A 20,059-nucleotide genomic window follows, 5' to 3' on the forward strand; every position below is an offset into this window, starting at 1 on the left:
AAAATTCAGCTGCTTATCTCTTCACATCATTAGTGGGATTGTTAGCATGTGATAACAGGACTTGTAGTAGCTTGTGAAAGAGAAGTCATGCTTCTCAAGTCAATCTTTTTGGAGTTGTATTCAATAAGGCGATGTACATAAGTTTGAGGCTAATGGGCTTGGGAATACAGTAATTATGTTAGTATGGATTGAGACTGATGAATGAACAGAAAACAGAGGAGCAACAAAATGTTTGGGATTGCAGGCTGTAACTAGTGGGTCACTACATGAATCATGCTCAAACCTCAGCTTTTTATCAAATATAACAGTAGCTTAGATGAGATCAGAAGACTGAGTTTATACTGTACCCATGTTTACTGATGATGCAAAGTCAAGGAGGGAAAGTAAGATGTAGGAGGAGCAAAAAAGGACGCAAAGGGATTTAAAATTGCTAATGGCCAAGAACATGGTGATGCCATGGAATGTGAAGAAGTTAAGTGATTAAGGTTGTCATTTTAGTAAGACATAAAGAAAAGTAATATATTTTTAAAATGTGAGAAACTGGGAATTGATGATATTCGGAGGAATTTGACCTTATACTTTAATCACAAAGTTAATATGCAGATACAGCAAGCAATTAAGAAAGCAAATGGTGTGTTAGACTGTATTGTGAAGGGTTTGGAATACAATGATGAGGAATTCTTAACAGCATTCATAAGGAACTTGGTGAGTTTGCAACAGAAGCACTATATTTGATTTGTTCTTCTTAACTAAAGAATGACATCCTATTCAAGAAATGAACATTCTATACAATTTCTGGGATGGGAGCATTGTTGTATTAGATGAATTTAAATAGCCGAGGCCCCAGAATTTAGGAAAAAAAAGATCCTTTTGAAATATAGTGCTTTTAAGGAGCTTTAAAGGGGAGGTGAAAAGATGTGGTGTTCTGTACCCTAGAGAGTGATGGATGTTGACCTGTTAAGTGTATTCAGGAATGGAGATCAACAGATTTTTGGTTCCCAAGGGAATCAAGGAAGATGGAGTTGAGATTAAAAAAAAATCAGTCATGATCTTAATGAATGGCAAGAAGGCTGGCAGATCCAAATGACCTATTTGTTAATTTTAGCAGAATCCACTGAAATTTTGCAATAATGTTCTCTCAAATTTCTGTTTTCCATTGTGCACCCTCAGAGGTCTATGCACAGCAAAGCTTCTATACGTAGAAGTCAATGCATTGGCATGTGTGAAACTCACCGCTGCGGTGCAGTTTAAAGGGAACATTGTTTAGCAGAATCTGGTGAATTTTAACAGACTGTCGTTTTCCTCATTGTTAAAAGGTGATCCAGTTGGAATTTGCCTTCAAATTTTGTATCAATGTAACTGTAACCAACAACTGCCTCAATTAGAGGAAGAGGTCATCCAAAAGTGAGAGCTAAGGGTCCCTTCTCTTGTTAACTGGTGGCACTAGAGAAATATGGAGAGGTGGGTAAATGAGGGTAAGAAGTTGAACTCTGCCCTGAGCTTTCCAATGAACCAAATATCCCACCAGAGGGCGAAATTACTGCATCTTCCAACATCTTAATTCAGCTGTGGAGAGCTATTGGTTTGGATTTGAAATGGTTCTGGCCAGATCTGATCCACCTAATGGTGTTTTAAGTTGTTGCAGGACAAAGTGTTCTGGCTATCTGAAGAATGCCATTTACACAAGGCCATTTTTCATTTTCCCAGTTACCATATTATTGTCCTCTGCCCTCCTGCAGGGACCTGCTCGAAACTCTATGGTCAATGGGAGATCTTACCCAGCCAGTGTCAGAGCTCCACGAGCAGGCTCGGTGCCACCAGTGAAGCGTAGGCGATTAAACTGGATCGATGCCCCAGGCGACGTCTTTTTCATGGCAACTGATGAAACCAGGTAAGATTGCAAAAGGTTTCCAGCCCTAAGCAGAGCAATGTTGACTCTTGGCACCTTAAGTTATACAAGAGTCTCAGCACCAAGTCATCAATGCCATCATACCCTCCTCCCCAAAAGAAAGCATTTATTCATGAAGAAAGCAAGGTGAAGCCATCATTAAGAATGAAAAGATGAGGGAATTCTGAAAAAGCAGCAATATCCCACTATGAACTCACTACTGTCATTACATTGATTTCAAGTCTAGTACTTATTAAGGGTGCAACTCCTCCCCTTTCTCTGCCTTCCTTCCTGCTACGGACTTCTGCTACTAGACCTATGAACAGTAACTTGAAACTCCCACAATTATGGTTGAGCAGGCTGAGGGTATCTCTCTTCTTGTCACTCGGGTTTGTTTGAGTTATTGTGGTACTTCCAGATTGGGACAGGAGGCCAGTACTCTCTTCATGTTGTAACCCACTTCAAAGTGTAACCACATCACAGAATAGTAAGTAAATAATTTGATAAGTACATGAGTAAGAAATGATTGCGGTGGGGAGGGGCACGGGGAGGGAAGGAATATGGGCAAAGCGCAGGCAGGTGAGTTTAGTTTGGAATGATGGTTGACATGGACTGGTTGGATCTAAAGGTCTGTTTCTTTGCTGTATAACTCTAAATGATGTTCAGATGTCTTGGAATTTTTCAGTCGGTGGAGTTGTAACAGCCCTCTACTAATATAATATCGTTGTTCTCAGCTGTAACGTCTGTGTCACTAAAAAGCTCATTGTGCTCCTTGCCAGTCATTGGCCAATTGTCACAAGGAGCTTGAACCACTTTATACTATTTCTATACTAGCAGTCGTCCAATGAAATTCTTCTCCAAGCTTTCATGGGCAGTGATGTAAGATCCACTTGGTGGGGGTGACCGTAATCAGAGGCCAGTGGTGGAGGGTGAGAAAAGTCTCTGACAGATTCTGAATTGCAGTGGCTGAGAAACCAACTTCCAATTTTTTTTTAAATGACAAGCCATTTTGGTTTTGAGCATTAGAATATTTTGAACAGTAATGGAATCACGGGAATTTGACCAATGTAATGGATGTATATATACAAAGCAGTGAGAGTTACTGGTGCAAAGGCATGAAAAGTGTGGGTCAATATGTACAAGCAGTGAGAATGGTAGTGTTGCATAGGGGAGCACTGTGTACAGATATATTACTTTTTAAAACTCAAACATAGGCTGAGCGTATCAGTGGTGAAGCCAGTATTTCCATTACAAAATGAATTGAATTGCAAGGCCATTTCAGAGATCAAATAAGATAAAAGATGGGTGCGATTACACAATGCATTGCAAAGACTTGTTGATTTACATCATGTGATGGGTATTTTGTTGAGTTTACAAAGCATGATACATGATTTGGTGGGTTTAGAAAGCATGGCATGTGGTTCAATGAATTCTTGATTTGGTGTGTTTACACATTATGATTACACAGGGGGTTGTGCAATTCACTGTGATTGCTCAGTGTAGCACATGGTTTGGTGTGTTCACGCATTGTGATTACACAGTGGACTACAAAATTCAGTGTGATTACACAGCACAGTAAGCAAGTTGGTGCAGTTACAGCAGGTTTTCCAGCAAGAGTGATCCTGTTTACTTTCCCGTGTATCTATCAGCCAGAAATGTGGGGCAAGCATTTGTGACTGGACTACCGGGGCCTCTTGATCCAAATTGGTCGCACTCAGATTGAGGCCTAGCGCAACAACAATGAGCCTGCAGGATATGCAGGGTTTCAGGGAGTCCCTGCCTTTTGTAGGAGAAGAATGACACTTGGTGTCAATGAACAGATGGATGAGAATGAGGTTTAGATTGTAGCGTAGGCTAATGAATGAAGCTGGAGGAATGAAAGTCAGCCGTGCTATTGGAGTGGGAATCAAGGCAGAGGTGAGGGAACTGTCAGCTAGACTATTAGGGCTGGGGAGTGGAGAGGATCAGTAATTGATCAAGAGACTTGTTTTCTCTGTTAGGGATCTGCTATATACCTTCTCTGCAATCTGATAATTTACACATGCCTATTGATCTAGTTGTAACTGTACAATCATCTGAAATATCTCCTTGCAGTGATTGGGACCAGGTGGACCTCATTGACTATGAGGCTCTTGATTGAGGTCGTTAAGCTGGGCCAACCAGGAAAGCCATGGACACCAAAAGATTGGAATCTCTTTAGTTGAGGACTGACTCTGAGCTAGCTGGCCACAGCTGTTGTACTGTGCACTAGTACAAATAAAGGGTGACTTGGTGTCAGGATACAATCTCAGTGCAGTTATTTCACTCCTGCAGCTCCCACATGGTTACATCTGAGTCCTTCTGATACCTTTTCATGGCCATCTCCTACTTTGTGCCTATCAGCAACCTCTTCCAACAATGTAGAGTAATGATGGCCAGCTCTCTCCACAATATCTCTCAAGTCCCCTATCGCCATTGACCTGTCACATTCGTTGTTTTACATCCATTATAGGCTGAGCAGAAATTTCAGCAGTGAAATATTGGGGATACTGAAGCCATTATCTGTGGTGTTATTGTAAACTCTTCTTTCCCAACCACTGACTGCATTCTGACCATTGTATGAGGCTGAACCAGACCAGAGTAATCTCAAAGTCCTACTTGAATCTGAGTTGAGTTTCCCACACTATATCCTCCACATCACCAAAACTGCCTACTTGTATCTCCATTCCAGTGCATCTTTCCAGTTCTACCTCAGTTCATCTACTGTCAGAACCTCCCCTCTGTGCCTTTATTACATATAACCTTGATAATTCCAAATCGCTGCTAGTTACTGTCTTTCACCCTGAAAGGTTAGAGAGCATCCAAAACTCTGGTGCCAATATTCTTATTCATCAATGTCTTTTATTTATCCCTCATGGGCAGGCTGACATGATGGTACATTCGACATGCTTCAAATTAAAAATTTTCCTCCACGACCTCACCCCTTCACTGTCAATTAAGATCTAGGCCTGTTGGTGGAACAGAACTCAAGGCATCTTTCCTTGTGAATATAGTTTATTGAGCACTCAGTCATAGATATTGTGTTGCAGTTATAAAATAATCTGAAAGCAGAGCTCATTTCTTGCTTCTTTCAAGATATTTTCTAATCAAACACATACCACCTGAGCAGATGGGATCAGAAGCCAGGTCTCCTGGTTAAAAGATACGGACAGTACCACTGTGCCACAAAAGCCCCACACTCAGTCACACAGCTCCTTTCAGGTTCAGCACTTGTTACCTCCTTCGTCTTCATTAATCAATTAATGCTAATGCTTCATATACTGATATTCCTGTTCGGACGCTTGTGTTGCTATGGTAGTGCCTTAACCTTGTGTACCTAAGTACAGTGAAAAGCTTTATATGCCCTCTGCAAAGGCATACCATACATAGGGTGAGAAAAAATCTTGGATAGACGCATACAGGTTTCACTGCACAGAATGTGCACTAGCAAGATCAACATTGACAAGATCTACATTATTTGAAGTTAGAGAGTCCATTCATCGGTCTAACAATGGCAGGGAATCTGTTCATGAAACTGCTGGTGCATGTGTTCAAGCTTCTGTATCTCCTGCCTGCTGGAAGAGGTTGTAAGAGAGCGTAACCAGGAGGGATGGGTCTTTGATGATGTTGGCAGCCTTTCCACAGTAATGAGCTGTGAAAATGGAGTCCATGGATGGAAGGTTGGCTTTTGTGATGGTCTGGGCTGTGCACACAATCTTTTGTAGTTTCTTATGGATCTAGGCAGAGCAGTTGCCATGCCAGGCCGTTATGCACCTGGACAATTTGCTTTCTGGTGCATCTGTAAAAGTCTGTGAGGGTCCTTATGGACATGCCAAATTTCCTGAGGTGCCTACAGAACAAGAGGCATTATTGTATTTCTTGGCTGTTGCATCTCCGTGGGGAGTCCAGGACAGATTGTCGGTTATCGTCACTTCGACGAACTTGACGCTGTCAACCCTCCCAACCTCTGCTCTGTTGATGTAGATGGGGGTAGTGTTTGCCTCCTTTCTTTCTGAAGTTGATTAGTTTTGTTGACAGTGAGAGTGAGGTTGGTCTCTTACACTACATCACCAAGCCCTCTATCTCCTTGCTGTATTCTGACTTGTTGTTTCAATTCTGTCCTGCCACGGTGATGTCATCAGCAAACTTGTAAGCACAGTCATGGGTGTACAAGGAGTACAATGGGGCTAAGAACACTTCCTTAGGGGGCTCCAGTGTTGAGGATTATTGTGGAGGAGGTGCAGTTGTCAATCTTGACTGATTGTGGTCTGTAGGTCAGGAAGCTGAGGACGCTGTTGCAGAGATCGGAGCTGGGCCCTAGGTCTTGGAGTTTTGAGATTGTCAAGGTCTTGCTGCATGTGGACGCAACTACTTTAGTCCTTGAGGAATTTTGAATGGTGATGAATATCGTACAATTAGATTAGATTAGATTCCCTACAGTATGGAACAAGGCTCTTTGGCCCAACAAGTCCACACTGTTTTCCAGTTTCGTGGAAGATCTGTGATTGGTCTCCTTGGAGCAGAGGAGGATAATGGGAGATTCAGTAGAGGTGCTCAAAACCATGAAGGTTTGATAGACTAAATAAAGAGGAACAGTTTCTGGTATCAGAGTAAAATGTAAGATTACTGGCAAAGCATTCAAAGATAAAATGAGTAGAGTTTTCTTTTACATGGTAGTTCGTTATAATCTGGATTATAGTACTTGTAAGGGTGGTGAAAACATCCAAAACTAATCTTGAAGAGTGTTTGAAAGAATATATATTCCAGGTCTGTTGAGAAAAAGTATTGATTAGATCATACTCTGAAGGAACTGGCATGGGTAGTATGGACCAAATGATCGCTTTCTGTGATAGATCGTTCTGTAAATCTCAATAATTTTAATCATTCTTCTGTTGCAGATGTAGGTTTGCTCGCTGAGCTGGAGGGTTTGGTTTCAATCAAACTGAAACTGAACCTTCCAGCTCAGTGAGCAAACTTACATCCAGAACTTCAACCTGAGCTACATATCTTCTCAAAACTCGCAGAAGTTCTGTTGCCTTTTGCTGCGTGAATCCTCAGGTTTGAAATGCTCTCTTCTGCTCTATTTCTTATTCCTCTGTTAAGACACTCCTTAAAAGTTATCTCACCAAGCATGTGACCACCTGTTCTAATATCTCTTATTATGATTCGATGTCAGATTGTGTTCACTTAACAACCCTGTGAACCACCTTGGGATATCTTATAGTGTTACAAATAAATACAAGTTGTAATCCTATCTAATACTTGCTCATGTCTGAAAGAGATGAATCATTATCAGTTGAGTCAGTGTGAGGCTCCTGTTTTGATACCACTCTCTTCCTTCCCCTTTTGTTGATCTCACTCTGTGCACCTGTCCAATCCTTAGCTAACTAATCAGTGTAAACTTTTTAATTGGAGAATGAGCAGACTTCACATCATGAAGCAAAAAGACTGTGCACAGTAGCTGAGGCTGCATTTCCATTTTTAACCCCCACCAACTCACAGATCCACCACTATGTTTAAATTTTGCCAGACAGGGAGCGTAATGTACACAAACTGTAATTTCATACAACCCACTGAGTGATAGGCTGCTAATTAATTATAGCCTGTCCTGCACAGACACAGACAACAGCCTCTCACTTTCATCAGAACAAAATAAACAATAAATCAGCACATTCCTTTCCAATGTCCAATGTCCGAAGTTGCAGAACAATCCATTCCATCACCAAGGTTGAAACCATAAAACCAGCTGCCTCTTCCCTTCCTCTAGCCCTGAACTCCACTCTGTCTTCTGATTTCCTGCCTCCTCTCCTGCTCTCTCTCAGCTCATTTTGTCAATGACTAATCATGACTCAAACTTATTCCCATTAAACTGTTGACCATCCAGTTTCCCTTCCTGATTTTCATGTTACATGATGTTGTGATTATTTCCGTCTCCTCAAATCTGCTGACATCGCCACTCGCCATCCTCATTAAAACAAAAAGCTTGACAATCTGACTGTGAAAACTGTAGAGGATGGTGTGTGGCTTGGAAGGGAATTTGCAAATGCTGGCCTTCCCTCTCATCTGCTCATTCTAGAAGGTAGAAGTTGTGGATTTGGAAAGTGCTGTTAAAGGATCCTTGTAGAGTTACTGTAATGCGTCATGTACTTTGTTGCTATTGTGCAGTGGTGGTGAAGGAAGTGAATGTTGAAGGCTTTAGGTGGCTTGCCAATAAAGCAGGCTCCTTTGACCTGGTTAGGGTTGAGATTCTTGATTGTTTTTGGAACTGCACCCATTCACGCAAGTGAAAAGAATTCAGTCATAATCCCGTCTTGTGTCTTAGGCAGGCATTAGAGAGGTAATGGTGAGTTATTCACTACTGAACTCCTGTTAATAACTGACTCTGCTGATAATGGTTCTGATTTGCTGTTATACCCACAGTATTTTGATGGGTTGTCTGTTGACGTTTCTGTCATTGGCAAGCCTGCAGGATGCTGGTAGTGGTCGACTCAGTGATGATAATAGGGTAACAGTTAAATTCTCTTTTGTGGAGATGTTCATTGCCGAACACATACAAGCCAAGAATGGATGCAAATCTTGCCAAATATGGACATGGACTGCTTCAGCATCTGAGTCATTGTGAATCATGCTAAACATGTTCTGGAGCTGAAATGATTGACCACAGTTATCTTCCCTTGTATAGGTATGACTGTAACCAGATGAGAATTTTTAACTGAATTCCTATTGACTCCAGTTTTGCAAAGGCTTCCAGATGACACATTCAGTCATATGCTGCCTTAACACCAAGGGCGGTCAGTCTCAGCTCACCTCTGGAATTCAGCTCTTTTACTTGTGTTTGAATCAAAGCTTTAATGATGTTAAGAGCTTAGTGGCCCTCAAACTGAGCATCAGTGAGTAGATTATTCCTGATGTGGGGGGTCCCAATGTTGCACTGGGATGGACAAAGTTAAAAATCACACAACGCCAGGTTATAGTCCAACAGGTCTATTTGGAAGTACAAGCTTTTGGAGCACTGCTTCTTCATCAAGGTAGCTAGTGGGGCAGGATTGTAGGACATCCTCTGTTCCTATGCCCCACTAGCTACCTGATAAAGGAACAGCGCTCTGAAAGTTTGTACAGTACTTCCAAATAAACCTGTTGGACTACAACCTGGTGTTGTGTGATTTTTAACTAGGTTATTCTATGCAGCTATTGCTCATTAGCACTGTTGACTGCCCCTTTTATCATTTTGTTGATGATCAAGAGTACACCATTAGGGCAGTAACTGGCTAGATTGGATGGTTCTTGTAGACTTGACATTACCTGCATTGTTTTCCACATTGTGAGATGGATGCCAATGTTGTTGCTGTACTGGACCAGCTTGACTCAGGACAAGTTCTGGAGCACACCTTCAGTTCAGTTGCCGGAATGTTGTCAGGGTTTGTGTCCTTCACAATGTGAAGAGCCCACAGCTACTTCTTGACATCAAGTTGAGTGACCTGTGATCTGTAGACCTCTGTAGACTTTTGGCTAATGAATAATGTAAATGCTTCAGCATTATCTTTTGCACTAATGAATTGGGCTGCCCCATTGTTGAGGATGGCCAAATTTGCAGAATGCCCGCTTTCTGTTGTTTCACTGTTCATGATCAAGTGAGGCAAGACTGCCAAGTTTACATCTGAGAAAAGAAAGAACTGCCGATGAACTGCAAAAGAAACAAAAACAGAAATTGCTGGAAAAACTCAGCAAGTTTGGCAGCAAGTTAATGTTTCTGAAAAAGGGTCGCAGGACCTGAAACGTTAGCTCTGCTTTCTCTCCACAGATGCTGCCAGTCCTGCTGAGTTTTTCCAGCAATTTCTGATTTTGTTTTAGAACTGAACTTGTGGCATTGCTTAGCTTTGTCTTTTGCATGATGCTTTGCTGTTTAATGTGTAAATTATCCGGTGTTGTAGCTTCACCAGTTTGACCCTTTATTTATGCATGGTGCTGCCTCTAGTATGCTCTGCTACACTTCTCATTGGATCAGGGTTGACCTGCTGATGTTGATGTTATTATTGCGTGGGGGAAATGCCAGGCCATAAGGTTACAATTTGAGCTTGAACACATTTCTGCTGCTGATGACCCATAACACCTCATGGATCACATATTTTGAGTGGCAATATGTGTTAAAATCTATTGTTTAGCAGGATGTTACTGCCACACTACCCAATGTGTCCTCAGTGTGAAGAAAGATTATTTCCACATTGAATGTGCACTGGTCACTTTGACTGATACTGTTATAGACAGACACCTCTGCAATAGGTGAATTGGTAAAGATAAGGTCAAATAGGCTTCTTTCCTTTCTTGTTGATCCCCACTACACATTGCCCTTTTGGACTCAGTCAGTCGTCCGTGATATCAAGTCAATGATGGATGTTGAATTCTCCTACTGTAAATTCTATCGTTACCACCTCAGTACTTTCTCCAAGTGTTAAACATGGAGGAATACTGATTCATCAGCAAACGGGTGTTGCGGAAATGATAATTAGGAGGCGGTTGACAATGCTGTGAGAATTCACAGGCTCTGGAGTTGATTTTGAGGACTCCCAGGACAGCTCCCTCCCAAATATGCCACCATCTGTGGTGAGTTTTATCTTGCTGGTGAGACAAGAAATAGTGAGGGATGCTGACGGTGTTCTGGGATACAGTCATATTCATGGAATCGTAGCTTCTACAGCATCAAACTGTTGATTGACTTGTCCAAGGGATGGCTCACATTAAAATGGCACAAGCCTCTAAATGTTAATCAGGAGCACTTTGCAGGGTTGCCAGGGCTGGTCTGCCCTTGTCGTTTCCAATGTCCAGATCAATTCCAGGTGATCCACCCACTTTCAGCTCTTCCTTAGGCTTTATCGTGGTTTGTAGAGGGCATTTTAAGAGTCTGGAGTTACATGTGGACCACAGTATGGACTGCAGATGTTTCTTCTGTAATAAATTAGTGGTATTTTTGTGGCAATTGATTATGTTTACATGATTGCTATTAGACTAACTTTTAATTGCAGTTTTTCTTATTGAATTCAAATTCCAATATCTACCATGATGGAATTAGAACCCATGACCTGGGGCTCTGAATTACTCTTGCAAAGACATTACCACTGCCTGCCCCTGCCTGCTGACCCATATGGTCAAAGAATTTTATGATCTTAAAATACTTATCTTGTTTTCAAATATCTTCATTTGCTCACACCTCCCTATGTTTGTATTCTCTTCTAGTTATTTGAAGTTTTTTTGCAGTCATTTAATTCTGGCCTGTTTAGTGTCTCTGACTTTAATTAATAGCTGAGATTTGACCAAACGACCCAAGCTCTGAATTCCCTCCCTGATATGAAGCAGCAGGAAGTGGTTAAAGACAATAGTGAGCATTCAGTGTGCACAATTACCCACACCACCAGAATTATTTGGAAAACCTAGACTCCATTTGCCCTGTTAGTGGGTCATAACAAATCACGTGGCAACATTCAAAGAAAAGCAAAAAAGTTCGCTCATGGTCTTGGTCAATTTATTCCGGTCCAACAGCCCTGAAACAAACAGTAAATTTTCTAGGTGACTGCGGTGACTACATTTCAAATGAAAAATGCAAGTTCTTCTCAATTCTTCTGGTTTGGTGTTTACGGCACTTGCTATGCAGACATTGGCAACTGTGTTTTCATACAACGCAGCAGTGACTTTGTTTCAAAACTATCAAGAAAGGCTGAACAGGTTGGTTTTCTTTCTTCCTGGAAGAAGGAAGGTTGCGGGGCCAGGGGGGAGCATGTTACAGTGGTCTTTCAAAATATGAAGGCCTTTGATTTAAGTCAGATAAAGTGAGATGGAGCATGACCACCTGCACTAATAAGTTCAAGCATGGTGTGGACATAAGATGTCATTGTACAAATAGGCCAGTCAGCCCATCAGGTCTCCTCTGCCATTTCTTGAGATCATAGCTGATCTGGTAAACCTCAACTCCACTCTTTTGCCTTTCTCCTATAGCTATTTATTCCCTTATTGATTGATGATGGTGGTGGTGGTGGTGGGTGGGGGGGGGGGGAGGGGAGGGTAGCAATGATTAGTGGAAAGTCACTCACTCTCACTCTAAATGGGAGGAAATGGTTAAGTGTTGCTCCTCCTATCAAAGTGACAGTTCTGCCTTGAAGTCAGCAGCAAACCCAGGAGAGAAGCAGCTCGTCATCAGAAGAGCAGCAAGCCAATATGAGAGTCATGCTGATGTTGAATGGTTCCCAGAGGAGTAGCTATCACAGTGAGCAGGATCTGGGGAAGGTAAAGCAAGCACAAGAGATGGCAGCATGGAGTGACGTCTAGGTATGCAGGCTACCTGGAACTGAGGATGTTGAAAGGACATAGAGAGTCAGTATTGGCAAAAGACTGAGGCCAGAATTTAAATCTGAGATTGAGATCTGAAATGCAGTAAATACAGTTGCAACTGTCTGGTTAAAATGTTCTTGCTTTTTTGCATATTTCGTGGGAGCACTTGAGCTATTTTCTTACCAGTCTTTGGGAGATGTGTTTAGGTGATGAATTTTAATGTGCAGAAACTTATTAGTTATTTTGAAAAATACTTTAAAATAAAGCCTGTTGTCTCATATTAATTTAAATAGCTATTTATTGTCATGTGTATTTTTACAAAAAATACAATGAAAAGTTTTATAAGTCGCCATACCACAACACGTAAATTAATGACAGAAGAAAGAGAAAGAGTAAAGGTTTCTCGCAGTTCAATTAACGGCTCCTGGGTTCAGGGTACGCTGGAAAACTGGGCTGGGACCGCTCCACCCCACCACACTGGGACTGGACCTCCACACTGGTCCACTGGAAGATCCCAAAGCTGCCTCCAAATTAAGGATGAGACCTCCATGCAAAGATGAGACCTCCTCATTGTGACTAGACCTTCATGCTGGGCTAATGGAATACCTGTCTCTGCCAAAGAATCCCTCCAAGCCAGGTCGAGACTGCCCCTCCTGGACAAGATCGCCACACTGGGAGACCATCCTACCAGCTGGCTTTTGCCCAAAACATTGATTCTCCTGCTTCTCAGATGTTGCCTGACCTGCTGTGCTTTTGCAGCGCCACACACTTGATACCAAGCCTATACTCCCATTCTGGACCGCTGGAAGCCACCTCATGGCTGGGCCAGGGTCTGGGCCAAGACTCCTTCCGACAAAGTTGTTTTAAGAAGATAAGGTACTTTAATGAATGGAAACATTTTTTAAAAAGAGAGGAAGAAGTGAAATTGATAAGCTCTGGCCTCTTGGGCGGAGGAACCCACATATTGTGTTGCTAATCTGCCATCATAATGTAATGCCTGGAAATTAACGTTTACCTTCTATGTTATGGCTTTATGTTTGATAGAGGATAAGTAATTATTGAGGATACTGTTGAATTACCTTTGCTATCTGGATTTTTGACTTCCTGACCAACAGACCACAGTCAGTAAGGAGAGGCAACAATACCACCTCCATGATAATTGCCAACAGTGATGCCCCAAAAGGCTGCGTACTCAGCACCCTACTGTATTCCTTATCCACTCATGACCGTGGGCAAATTCCACAACAATTCCATTTATATGTTTGTTGGCTACACCACTATTGTAGGTTGAATCTCAAACAACGATGAGAAAGCATAAAGGAAGGAGATGGTGCTTAACAGCATGGTGTAAAGACAACAATCTCTCCATTAATGTCAGCAAAATGAAGGAGCTGCTCATTGACTTCAGGGAGTGGAGTGGGGGGCACGCCCCTATCTGCATCAGTGGTGCTGAGGTGGTCATGGTTGAAAGCGTCATGTTTCTGGGACTGACAATTGCCAACGATCTGCCCTGGTCCACTCACATGACACTACAATCAAGGAAGCACAGCAACACTTCTGATTCTTCGGAGGCTTTGGAAATTTGACATTTCCATAAAGAATCTGACAAGTGTTTATAGATGCACCTTAGAAAGCATCACAGTGTGGTATGGCAATTGCTCTTCCCAAGACTGAAAGAAACTGTGAAGAGTTGTGAACACAGCCCAGTCCATCATGCAAACCAGCCTCCCATCCATTGACTTTATCCGTATATCCTGCTGCGTCGGGAAAGCAATCAACACAATCAAGAGCCTTTCCACCCTCTTCCATCAGGCAGAAAACAATTTATGTTCATATTTATGAACAGATTCAAGAAGAGCTTGTTTCTGCTGTTATCAGACTTTTGAATGGACCTCTTTAATGTTGACCTCTCTCTGCACCTTCTCAGCAGCTGTAACATTGTGCCCTGCACTCTGTTCTGTTACTTGTACAGTATGATCTGCCTGTAAAACACGTAAAACAACAATGGTACAGGTGACAGTAATAAATCAAATAAATTATTCGAGTCCTATTTGTGAGAGAGTCCAAATATCCCTTGTCAGCACAAATACAGAAGGTCTTGTTACTATATGACAGCATCACCTTCTAAATGAGTTACAAAGAATCAAAAAATAACCCTCAAGAAAATCTCAAGAACAGCTCTCAAAACTGAAAAATTATTTTGACCCCTAATTGACAGTCTTCATTACAGCAGAATCTTTGTTTTTCCCAAGTGATGTAGTTCCTACTTATGCATCTCTAGACATTCCACATTCAATTTGCAAATAATTCATTACTTCAAGTGATGTGATGTTTTCTTGGATCCCAGTGAGCTGAGTATTTCTTTGTTGACTGGATTTAAACTCTTTTCTCTTCTGTGGCAGCCGACAACTCCCCCGCAACTTCATCCAATTTGTAGCCTCATTCTCCCTCCTTGTATCTTGTATAACTTCCTTTCCACGTACTCCTCAGAAGCCTACATTCCTCCCTAAACCCTTCTGAAATCAGGTCCTCCTCTAACTGCTGTCTTCCCACAAAGACTCTGACACTGGATTCAGCAGATGGCACTTTTGGATTCATCAAAATGCACCTTGTGGCCGTGGCAATTAGCCTGCATCCCAGCCAATACCTGCACCCCCACCCCCAGTTTTCTGAGTGGTGAAGTAACAAGCCAATCAGAGGCTGCTTCTCTCCCAAGTTTGTTACTGATAGGTTTATAAGTGACCTGTGATGTCTGGCATACAAAGCTATAAAACTAAGAAAGTATCAAAGTATAATGGAGAGTTGATAATTATTGAGGATACTGTGTGGGAGCACAAATACAGAAGGTAATGACACCAACACTGATACACTGAGTTAGTGAGAACCATAAAGTAGCACTCGGTGTGGGGGGTGGAATTATTTTGACCCCTGGTGCTATATAAATGCAAGTTTTTCTTTCCTTGAACTTGCCTCACAGTTCAAGTGTGGTAAGAATTAACTAACTGACATCCTGACACTAACACAGACAATTTAACTTTCAGCATGACTTGGTCTCAATAGGCATATTGATGAGCACCTGTACTGTATATTGTTTTACAGGAAGATCCGCAAGTTGCTTACTTCCTTTGAGAGGAGACGTAGCGGGAGGAGGCCCCAGGCTCAAATTGCCATTGAACAGTGCCAACCAGACCCAGCAAAAGGACCAAGGCCTCCCCTCAGTGATGAGCCCATTGTGATTGAAGATTAATGGAGAAAGTCAACATTGTTCATCTGCCTGTATTTCACCCTGACAATGTTGGTTTCGCCCAGAGGAAAGGAACTGTATTTGTTTTCTTTTTAAAAAATATTTAAAACAATCTTTATCTTTGTAACAGTGCTCTCATCTGAAACTGAGACATCAGGTTGGTTATCTGCCCTTCCCATCATTTGTTTTCTGTCATTGGACCTACCGAAGGAAACATTTACATTGATGTAAAATTCACAACCTCCGGACATCAGAAAGTGTTTTACAGCCAATGATGTAATTCTTGAAGTGTAGTCACTGCTGTGTGTATGGAAGTGTGGCAATCAAATTGAGGTCAGATCCCACAAAACAAACTGAAATGAATAGCCAGATAATCAGTTTTATGATGTTTGTTGAGAGATGAATGTTGGCCAGTCTGGAACAAATTCCCAGTACCTTTTCACCAGCTCTAAAGTCAATTTAAATTATTAAGGTACAAGAGAGAAAAGAACATTTTCAGATTTGGTTTGGTGAAGATCAGAATTTGGGTCCAGTTGGAGATCTGACGGTTCTGTGGTGAGCCCTTTGAATCCACCACACTGTGTGAATTAATCTTCATTATGAAGTTTTAGATTCTTGAAAATGTTAGCTGGTCAAAGCTTTCTGCTTCATTCAAAAGGGGAAGCCAAGGATTTATTTCCTCCTTTCCTCCCCACTGATGATGCCTCAGTTATAGGATGCACTAACCAAAGTCACCTACTCCGTGCCCATACCCCTCCACCACATCACAATCGAGGTGCAATGAAGGATCCTACCTGAAACAATAGTGCTGTTTCCTGTTCCACACAGTGACTAACTTGGCTGTTTACAACATTAGTGGTGGGGAGTTGGTATTTAGAACTCCTACCCTGTCCCCTTCTTCAGAAAGTGCTAATCTCTTCAAGGTATACAGTTCTGCAGAAGCCAGTACCTCTTGAGTATCTCACACAAATCGCATGTGTGTTTGGTTAATGAATGGTAGCTGACTGTCTGACCATGGGATGAATAATGGCTGAACCTGATCCCATCTTGACTGACAGTACTTTCACTTTTTCATAGGATAGTGGTCAATAATAGGAAGACAGGTTGGTAATTTTCCACATCACAGTCTGGGACTTAGTCAGTAGCAGTCCTCTGAGATTAAAGCACACCTAGGAATTTAACCCTCTGCTAAAAAAAATCCTTTTCCCCCAAGATATTTGTTGAGTTAATGATAGTACAGAGAAATAGAGGCAGATGGAGTTTTAACAAAAAGAAATTGTCATTTCTGTTCTCTTTCACATGGCCAAATTTAGTTCTCTTCTATCTATCTGTTTCTTCTCTGTTCACCTGCCAGCATTTCTTAGATGTTCTCGATGACTGTTCCAAGATCAGGTCCAGTGGAACTTCAGTGTGAGTCAAACTGGGAGAAGGGACATAGGATAAGTCTATTGTGCGTTGCTTTCTCACTCTGTTCAATAAGTTCTGCATATACTAACCTACCTTCCTCGTTGGCTAAATTTAATTTCTCTCTTCCCTTCTCAGTGAGTTTATGACCTCGTTTGTTCTTTTAAATCCTAAACCTCATCCCTAATCTTTTCCTGGATCAGAGGGTGATTATGAACTTAAGCGTGGGGAGGGCATGTAATTAGGCAGGACAGGAGTGTACCTGAGTGCTCCACCTTCTTGATTCCATCAGAATTAACTCCTGGGTAAGAAGACCCTGGGTCAATCTTGTGTCCTGCTGCTAATTGAGCAGATCCTAAGTGACCAGTTAATGATTACTGAAGGCCCTCATCTGCAATCACTGGGATTAACCCAACTGCGGCTGGGCCTCCTACCAGGTAGTACGTACAACCAGCTACAACTTTGCGGCCAACTTGTCCCCTGGTGGGAGACGGGGTCTCTCCTTAATCAAATGCACTCAGTGCCTGATCAAGGAATTGGACATTATGAAGATGGGTCCCAGTGACATCCCTCCCCTGTCTGCTGTTGAACTCTCTCTGCCCTTTTCCAAAATCCTCTTTCCCCAACCCCTCTTTGTCCTTGACTGCTTGCGATCCTGGGGCTCTGGAACCTGCCTTTCCTGCAGCAGTCACAGCCTCCCCAATAGTGCAGCTGGCCTACAGCTTTCAGTAAGTGAAACTTCCATCCCTGGGGACTTGGTTCCCAGAGAAAAAACCACCACTGGACTCCCCACTGGCTGACTGACTTGTGGTTGAGAGGGCCACTTTAAAAAGAAGCAGTGCTCTCACACCAGCTATCCAGCCATGGCAGGATACCCACTTCATCAACAAGATTCTCTGCTCTCTATCTCTAACGACATGGTTGCTTGTAAAAAGATCCTGAAAATTTGACAGAGCTCATTAGCACAACATAATAACTCCCAACCAACCAAGTGTCTTTATACTTTGAGGATGGAGTTTTTTTTAATGTTTTTTTTAAAGAAGGTTTTTGTTTGAACGCAACAAAGTAACTGCATAACTTCCTGTTTGTGAATAAAGATTAAGTTTAAGTTAAGTATGAGTTGCCTCAGTTACTGTATGGCACTTTTCACCAAAACTAATAGTGTGATAAAATGTAACTCATTTTATCAGAGATGGTGATATTAGTTAAAATAATTTAAATTCCCAAACCTTGACACCCTCCTCATCTGAAACCCTTACCTTTCAAAGACCAAGCTTTCTCACTGGTTACTTCTTTGCTGGATTTGAAAGGCCACAGTTTTCCATTATAGTGGAAGAAATGAAATTGTCATCGTAATAGTGAGCCACATGGACTTGGAATATTCAACAGTCAATCCTCAATCTGTATTTAGATAGTTAGTTCTAGCCAAGGGAATGCTTGTGGTTACACAATTAACCTCAGTCAGTGCCCTATGCTGGCAAGAGAAAAGTAAATCAAGTGTTTCCATTTCTCATCTTCTTTTTCAAAAATACACTTGTGAAATTTGTAAAAGTACACTGCATAATAGTTCAAATTTGACTAATAATGTACAATACAGTTCATCTCCTTTCATTTCCTTATATGACTATCTTAAGTGTGGTAAGCAACTTATTTACTGGTCATACCTACAACATATATTTCATGTCAAATACAGCCCAAAGGACTTTATAGAAGTTCCAGCCTCTCGTCTACTACAGCAAAAAAGGCCTTAAGCAGTCAATCATTGTAGTAGTCGTCCTAACCTTTAGTGTGTTCTACAGCATGTAGTCCTGGAGTTGGGAATGTGTCAGTCTATAACACTTAGTCACTTTGCTCTGCAAGGCCAACAAGTTACAGGAAGATCAAAGCCTTTCATTGAGTTGATCAGTCTCCAACAGCAGTTAAAGTTTGATTTGACATGCATTAAGGAAACAGCCCATAGAGCATAGTGTCCTGTATTACAGTGCTGACCAGAATGAATTTGGATTTAAAAAACCTACAGATTTTTCCTGACCTTCTCTGCAAAGCTGCCCACTCCTGATCGTTATTGAGCAATATGTGTTTGCATTGAGTTATTATATATTTTACTAATCTGATTTAGCTCAAAGCAATGCAGAAATAATGCTAATTTTAAATTGAAAATGTTCATTTACATGACTTCATGGAACATCTTGAACATTACAGAGCATTTGATATACAGATAGATCCCAAGGGAGCCAGGAAGCTTGGGGAGAGTTGAGGAGGCTGCCAGTTTGCGAGACTAGGCTGTTTGGAAGGCCTGCCTCTGAGCTCCAGCACTGAATCCAAAAATTAAAACAAAAGAATAAAACATAACCTGTCCTCCAGCACTCATACCCCTTTTGCCAATTGATGGTCTTCTACCAATCTTCACTGTTAATCATATTCCCATACCCTGTTACCAATCTCCATGGTCTCACATCAACTTAATGGAGAAAGTGAGGACTGCAGATGCTGGAGATCAGAGCTGAAAATGTGTTGCTGGAAAAGCGCAGCAGGTCAGGCAGCATCCAAGGAGCAGGAAATCGACGTTTCGGGCATGAGCCCTGATTCCTGAAGAAAGGCTCATGCCTGAAACGTCAATTCTCCTCCTTGGATGCTGCCTGACTTGCTGTGCTTTCCCAGCAACACATTTTCAGCTCACATCAACTTAATGCCTACTTCAACTGACCTTCCTTCCCCTTCACCTACCATATTAACTCATCTAGTATCCATAAGTTCTCATGCACAGGGGAGAAATAAAAAGTTACCTCATTAAAGTTAAATATGGCAGGCTATACTATTAATTAAAAAAAAGTTCCATTTATTTAAAAAAAGCACAATAGGGAGCTTTGAAACTGCTTTGACGGTTCTTTGAGGGGTTGACACTTTTTTACAGATCTTGCTAGTTCTTGATTGGGTTGACAGGTTCTGACAGTACTTGACAAGTTTGACTGACCGTTCTTGACATGCCTGACCCTTTTAGACAGACCTTGATAGTTCTGGATAGATTTGACAGTTATTGACAGGCCTTGACACTTCTGGATTGTTCTTTCACAGATTATGATAGTTCCAACAGGTTTACATACTTTTTACACATAATCTCCTTTACAGTTAACAATCCCAAATTGATTTAACTCCCACAAAGCATATCTGACGACCCCTCCCAA

General features: G+C 41.7%; 1 protein-coding gene across 8 annotated transcripts in view; it reads left to right on the forward strand.

Annotated features, from left to right (window-relative positions):
* Positions 1-20,059, forward strand: part of LOC132818097 (metastasis-associated protein MTA1-like) — a 151,660-nt gene that overhangs the window by 123,645 nt on the left and 7,956 nt on the right. For 2 of the 8 annotated variants that reach the window (XM_060828774.1, XM_060828776.1), the window contains exons 19-20: positions 1,740-1,891; positions 15,326-17,953. The exons of 1 other annotated variant lie outside the window; for it this stretch is intronic. In XM_060828774.1, coding sequence (XP_060684757.1) covers positions 1,740-1,891; positions 15,326-15,473 — 300 coding nt within the window. In that variant the 3' untranslated portion in view covers positions 15,474-17,953. Of the gene's footprint in view, positions 1-1,739; positions 1,892-15,325; positions 17,954-20,059 lie in introns of those variants that run through there. 5 more of the 8 variants (XM_060828772.1, XM_060828773.1, XM_060828778.1 and 2 more) reach the window with 3 other exon arrangements.

This window comes from Hemiscyllium ocellatum, chromosome 8, assembly GCF_020745735.1.
Source record: "Hemiscyllium ocellatum isolate sHemOce1 chromosome 8, sHemOce1.pat.X.cur, whole genome shotgun sequence".
Taxonomy (NCBI): domain Eukaryota; kingdom Metazoa; phylum Chordata; class Chondrichthyes; order Orectolobiformes; family Hemiscylliidae; genus Hemiscyllium; species Hemiscyllium ocellatum.